The sequence below is a fragment of the Monodon monoceros genome, unplaced genomic scaffold (assembly GCF_005190385.1).
Source record: "Monodon monoceros isolate NGI ecotype Baffin Bay Population unplaced genomic scaffold, NGI_Narwhal_1 Super_Scaffold_19, whole genome shotgun sequence".
NCBI classification, from domain to species: Eukaryota; Metazoa; Chordata; class Mammalia; order Artiodactyla; family Monodontidae; genus Monodon; species Monodon monoceros.
This window is the reverse complement of record NW_021703775.1, coordinates 63446054-63452896: the sequence shown is the minus strand read 5'-3', so window position 1 is coordinate 63452896 and position 6843 is coordinate 63446054. Positions and strand designations below refer to the sequence as shown.

Below are 6843 nucleotides of genomic sequence, written 5' to 3'. Positions count from 1 at the left end.
CATTACAGAGTATTGAGTAGAGTTCCCTGTGCTATTCAGTAGGTCCTTATTAGTTATCTATTTTATAGGTAGTAGTGTGTATATGTCAATCCCAGTCTTAGCTGATGTCTTAAATGTGCTTTGGCTCTTTAATTCTGAAAACAAAACATTACAGCACCTCCTACTGGCCAGTAGTAAAACATTCCCACCAGGAAAAACCACTGTCATATTTTAGCCCCTAATTTCAAAAACCAGTCCACAGAAGCCTAAATTAACCATATTTTTGCTGCACTCCAGTTTTAGGAGAAAGGGGAAATACGTGTAGGGATGAGCAAGGCTCCAGACCTTTATTGTATTCCTTCTGCATACATATTCTAGACCTAAACAGAGAAATCGAGTTGAATAGCCCTACAGCAGAGAATACCTCAGTTATCAAGAAAATATTTAAAATTACATAAAAGTTATTCTACCCTATTTTTAAATTAAGGAGGTCCACGATCATGTTAACTTGAAATGACAGTAGAATTTCTTAAATTTCCAGACATGCGTTTCCTAAGTAAATCAGGGTTGGCCTAAATAAAATTCTAGAGAGCACCCTCTAGTGGCAAAAAATGCAATTGCTGAATAGCAGTTTCGTCCTGAGATTGCACACACTGGGCAAATAGTAGCTACCATTTGTTGAGCACTCATTACATTTCAAGGACTGGCCTGGATGTTTTACATGGTAATAAGATAAAGGATTTAATAAAGGCACTTTTCAATGTCACGGAGAAAACAGGGAGTCTTTTATTTCACAGAGGCCAAGCTACACTTTAAGATTTATTTCACTGAGTGTGTTTCTCCCACTCCCCCGTGTATGCCTGAACACGAGGAGGGGCATCCAGCCTCAGCACATTCTCCTGCGCCTTTATTGCACCTGCTTGGAGTTCTAAGCTGTGTGACAAGCTCTATAAGTCGTATTTCTCTTTTATTTTCAGCTCAGAGCCCTGAATTTCAAGTTGGCAAAATGAAGAGAGAAGAGAAAAAAAGGAAGCAACACTTGGAGGAAAAAAAAAATAAAGGGGGAACAAACACAGCTCAACACTTTATGAAAATCTTCGTGAGTCTGGGGATCTTTTAATTCAAAAAAATTACTTAACATCCATGATTTGAGAGGCATTTAAACAGCAAAACATGTATATATATGATTATAATTTATATTTTTCAGTAATGTACATCATCTTCAGATCTTTTGAGTGTCCTGTGTGTTTTATCCTAGTGGATTTCTGCACTTAGCACTACATCTAATAAAACTGGTGCTCATTCTCAAAGGGGTTTGCTAAATATTACCAATGCTGAGTACAAACCTAGACCTACATACACAAGTATCATCATACATTCTAATTATGAATGTTCAGGCCCTTCCTTAAAGAGCCCAAAGTCTCAGCACCCATGCAAGGGTGACCCCTCCACGAGGCTGCAAATTCTGATGTCTACCAGCTGATCAGTCCCAGCTCTTAGCTGGCTCCGTGGGTCCAGATCCTCCAACTTTTTAAAGGACACTAGAGAATGCAGAAACCTCCTAATTTTTAAATTTTGGAAACTTTGTAAACAAAAAAAGAAAACCAGACTGGGGCTTCCCTGGTGGCGCAGTGGTTGGGAGTCCGCCTGCTGATGCAGGGGACACGGGTTCGTGCCCCGGTCCGGGAAGATCCCACATGCCGCGGAGCGGCTGGTCCTGTGAGCCATGGCCGCTGAGCCTGCGCGTCCAGAGCCTGTGCTCCGCAACGGGAGAGGCCACAACAGTGAGGCCCGCATACCACAAAAAAAAGAAAAGAAAAGAAAACCAGACTATGTGAGAAACACTGTCAGAGCCAAACAAAGCAGGTTTTCTGCCTAAAGGCGTCCCTCCGGTTGCAATTTTCAGCCTCTGCTCCCAGGACTTTTGAGAACTGATGTTCAAGGCACCCCTAGGGAACGCCTTCTTGATCAGATCCTGAGGACTGTGATGCAGAAACTCCAGAAGGGAAGAGTTGTTGGGTGCTTCTGAGATGCTTTACCATCATTGTACATGTCTTGTCCAGGCAAACAACATGTGCTCTTATTCGGCGATTCCTTATCTGACACTCATTATTTGGATATTCCCACCAGTTTCTAAGAATATAAGAATTTGCGGTCTATTCTAAAACACTTTTCTGCTCTTTGTAGTCAACCAGAGTCATCTCTTCTTCTCTGTGGTCATTAAAATCTGACCTTCAATAAAACCCACACCAGTTTTCTGGATTAGCCTATAATATCTCTAACAGGGATTGTGGACTCTTCAGGAAGACAGAGGCACTAAGACAATGCACAAATTTGAAATGGGGTCAATGCGTTGTTGCATTTTCAGCAATATGAAGACAGAGCTCCCCTATTAAAAGTCTACGTAATCATTTCACATTTTTCACAGTTAACTAAGGAAAACCCACGTGAGTGGGTTTTCATTTGGAAGAAAAACTGCTCTGGGTCCGTGCAGCTTCAGAATTTAAATCGCTGCGGATATGTATACGTGTCAAATGTGCACCTTTAATAAATTCTATAAGCACTGCCCTCAACTCAAAACTTTCTCAACTACCGAGCTGTCTTACACGGATACAGAGCAGGTATAAAGCCACCTGTACTTGGGTCTTTCAAAGAAAAAAATACATAGGGAACTTTGCACTTTCTAGGAGGAATAGCTAAGTAGATGTCTTTGCGTAAAAAAAAGGGCCTTGTTGAAGCTTCAGTAGGAGATCTGGACAGGGAGGATGGGAGGAAACACTAAGGGGGCCCATGCAGAATCCTCAGGCCAGCTGCCAGAACACCAGAGGCCTATTACATATACACGATGAGACTTTAAAAAGTTATAGGTTCAGGGCTTCCCTGGTGGTGCAGTGGTTGAGAGTCCGCCTGCCGATGCAGGGGACGCGGGTTCGTGCCCCGGTCTGAGAGGATCCCACACGCCGTGGAGCGGCTGGGCCCGTGAGCCATGGCTGCTGAGCCCGCACATCCGGAGCCTGTGCTCCGCAACGGGAGAGGCCACAGCGGTGAGATGCCCACGTACCGCAAAAAAAAAAACCAAAAAACAAAAAACAGGAAAAACAAAAAAAAAACTTATAGGTTCAGCAGCTTGATGGTTTTCGAAAAGATTGTGGGAGCTTTGTTCCCTTTTTATTTGGTTTCTTTAAAAGATGACTGGAATGAGGGCTTTCCGAGACTTGGGGTAGTCCTCAAACATCTTGAGGTAGAATCTAAAAGACAAGAGAGGAATAATTATAAATACAACCGAGCAGTGGTCAACGACTGAGGTTTGATCTGTTTGGAATCCCTGTTACAAACCAGCCTGCAGTTGTTCAGGGTCTGACTCTTCCAGATGGCCATCTATCTTCTTCCTCCCTCCTGCATCCTATCTCTTGTAGATGTTGAAGCTTCTCAGGTTGAGAAATAAAAAGTAATAGCCAGAGGACAGCAGTGGTGGCTGCACAATACGATGGGTGTACCCGATGCCACTGGATTATACACTTAAAATTGTTAAAATGGTAGATTTTGTTATGTATATTTTACCCAATAAAAAATACATCATAGCCAGAAAGAAGTACTCAGTGGATTCAACTGAGAAATACAGGGAACGAGAGACCCCAAAGAGCATAGGTAACGTTAACCCTAGAGAACTGGTCATGTTCCCAGGAAAAATATCCCTTCGTGAGGCCTGGGAAACGCCAAGAAAATGTTACCTTGTATTATGGGTTGAATTGTGTTCCCCCCAAATATATGCTGAAGTTCTAACCCCCAGTTCCTGAGAATGTGACCTTATTTTGGAAATAGGGTCACTGCAAATATAATTTATTAAGATGAGGTCATACTGGAGCAGGGTGGGCCCTTAATCCAATATGACTGGTGTCCTCATGAGAAGGGGAAGAAGAGACACAGAGACACACACACATGGGAGAAGGCCACACGAAGACAGAGGCAGGGATTAGAGTGAGGCTGCTATAAGCCATGAACACCAAGGACTGCCGGCCACTGCCAGAAGCTAGGAAAAGACAAGGAAGGATTCTTCCCTCGAGCCTCCAGAGAGAGCGTGGCCCTGCCCACACCTTGATTTCAGACTTCTGCCTTCAGAACTATGAGAGAATAAATTTCTGTTCTTTAAGCCACTCGGTTTGTGGTCATCTGTTTCGGCAGCCCAGGGAGACTAATACATCTTGTAAAAAGGCTTTCCCTTTAAGTGACCAGGCTGTTCTCTTACCTAGTTGAAGCTGGAAGCTCTCAATTTATAATGAAGATGATACACTCTGTTCAAGTACCATAGTTTGAACTGAGGGACAAATAGTATTAATATGCCACAGGAGGTGGCTGGTTTTCCGTGCTGTGATTTGAGGTCTGCTGAGCTGCCTCTCACAAACCCCAGTAAGCCCTGTGAAAAGATGCCCTCCGCCCTTCCCTCTGAAGAAGGCTGACATAATAGGACAGGGCCTCAGTTTGGATTCTGCTGTTGTACTAGCTAGAACCCTCTGGTGGGATTGCTATCCCTCCCCTGACCAAGCCCAGCACAGGCCACCCTTCTCAGGGCCCCTCCAACTGCTGGCTGATGCCCTGTCCTCTCCCCCGCCCCTCTGACTCTGGTGGGCAACAGGCCTTCCTGAATGGGGAAGAACTATTACACTGACCCCCTTCCAGGCTGGGGACCCTCCGGCGCCCTTCCCCACCAAGCAAAGGAGGGGGTAAGAATAGATCATGAGGAGTTGCTGTTTCATTCATTTCTCGCAGGTCTCTGCATAAATTCCACTCCAAGGAAAAGAACACATTCTTATTTAAACCTTCAAAACTTTGAAATTAATCATTAGCGGGACTAAAACACCTATGCAGGAGTATAAAGGGTTCCTTCAGGGTCCTGGTTCCAAGGCCGTTCTCTCTTTGGGCATCCATCCCCTCTGTCACCAGTAACCACAGGCTTTCTCTTTCCTCCAGCCCCATTTCAGCGAAGGGATCTGACATTTGCCTTTACAGCCTGATAGCAACTTAGTATGTAACCCTTTCCCTTCCAGTGATACTTTTCCTTAACTCTTTTGTCCCCACCCCATCCCAGGCTCAGGGATTGGGAGGGAGGGAGGCGTTAGTAAAGCTTTAGGCTAGACCTACAGGGGAATGGGTCTAAACCCCTGCAATTCCCAGCATTCCCCGACAGATGGCACAGTCCTGCAACTGCACCACACAAGTACATAATTGTTGACCCTATCTTCCCAGGAAGCCAGCAATGACCTTGGTAATGATTTATGGAGGGTGGAGGTAGAGGAAGGAGGAGAGTACCAAAATAAGCCCTGGTATTACACAGATTCCAAGAAAATAATCCTAGAGTTTCCAGGGCTCTGTGATTACCTGAACAGTTAGCACCAAACCTAGAATTAAAAATAGTAGGCACACTAGGTACAGGGCTAGTACTTTTCCCCAGTGGTTATCCATCCTGGCTGTACCTCAGAATTACCTGTGAAGCTTTGGAAAGTGCAACCTGGGCTCCCACCTATGGAACACACTTGGAGAGATGTGGCGGAAGTGAATTGAAGCACGGAAATGGAATCTACGTCTTGTACCTCCTCTTACCTGTAGCCCACTGCCAAACAGCAGCCATTGCCAGATAAGCCTGATAGGAGGGCACAGAGCCGGGGTCAACTAACTCATGTGGACACCGTGTGCTTCTCTCTGGGAAGCCTTCTTCAACAAGGGGGCGTGTGGCTTCCCAAGTCACTTTGGTGCTCCTGTCTACCTGGGTTTGGTTTTGCTCATAGGAAGAAAAAAAAATGTTACTGTTACTGTCATCCAGCTAAATTTCAACTTCAGTGAAAATCCAAAAAGTCAGAATTCATCCGTCTGGATAATTGTATCAACCTTACCTTGTAAAAAAAAAAAAAAAAAAAATTCTCTTCCGTGTCTATATCTGACTCCATGTGTTAATAAAAGCCTATTTGGAGAAGAAAGCTACATGGATGCTGCCACCTTGATTGAAAAGTTTACCTATGGTGGTGAAAAGCTCGCAGCCCAAGGAAACAAAGTGAGAAAAATGCAAATGCAAGTGCTGGGAGGGACCAAGTGGCCAGGGCATAGCCGATCCATTCAATGATCTCGCCAAGGAAATTGGCTCCAGAAACGTACGTGAACAAGCCACCTGCGTGCAGAAGAATCAACAAGTCAATCATCAGTCCTAGATCAGTGCCGCATTAAAACCCCTGTGCTTTGTTCCAAAATACATAAGGGAACCTAGGATGAATGTGGGGCTGGAGACTGCCTTCAGTCATGGGAGTTTGGTGGAATCCTCTTGGGGAGAAGGGAAAACACCATCAGCATCCTGTAGCCCTCAGAACATCCTGGAATCGTGAGGAGTGGCCCCAACTGCTGGATGGGCTCCATCTAAATCTCCAACAACTGCTGGGCTACTGGCTCTGGACAGGACAAGGATGAGGTACAGGAGGTTGGGGATGGTTTCGTTCTATTAAGCAACATTTCCAGCTACCTCACCTTCTCACTCCTTCCCTGGACACCCACACAGCACGTCCACCGCACACAAGTTAAAAGAACACACCACGTGAAAATAACCTGAACTGATGTGAGAATTAGTCAGACTCTCCTTTGGCATTTGCCCTCCCACTTCTGCAAAGCAGTACACTCGTTCGAGTTTAAAGGACAGAGTGGGAGCTGCAAGGGTTTTGCCCTACTGGAGGCTGGTGAAGTCTGTTTCTATTGATTTTAAAGATTTCCTTTTCTATCCAACCTCTATTTCTGACCTCAAAACTGTATCTAGAAATCAACACATTTATAATGTTAGGAAATATATCTACGCTCAATATTTCTGCCCCACACTAAACTGGGGAA

At 44.8% G+C, this 6843-nt stretch overlaps 1 protein-coding gene across 1 annotated transcript in view; it reads right to left on the bottom strand.

Annotated features, from left to right (window-relative positions):
- Positions 1–3086: 3086 nt before the first annotated feature.
- Positions 3087–6843, bottom strand: part of SRD5A2 (steroid 5 alpha-reductase 2) — a 64050-nt gene continuing 60293 nt past the window's right edge. The window contains exons 4-5 of the mRNA XM_029232536.1: positions 5989–6139; positions 3087–3227 (exon numbers count right to left, since the gene is read on the bottom strand). Of these exons, the coding sequence (XP_029088369.1) occupies positions 3161–3227; positions 5989–6139 (218 nt within the window). The 3' untranslated portion in view covers positions 3087–3160. The remainder of the gene's footprint in view (positions 3228–5988; positions 6140–6843) is intronic.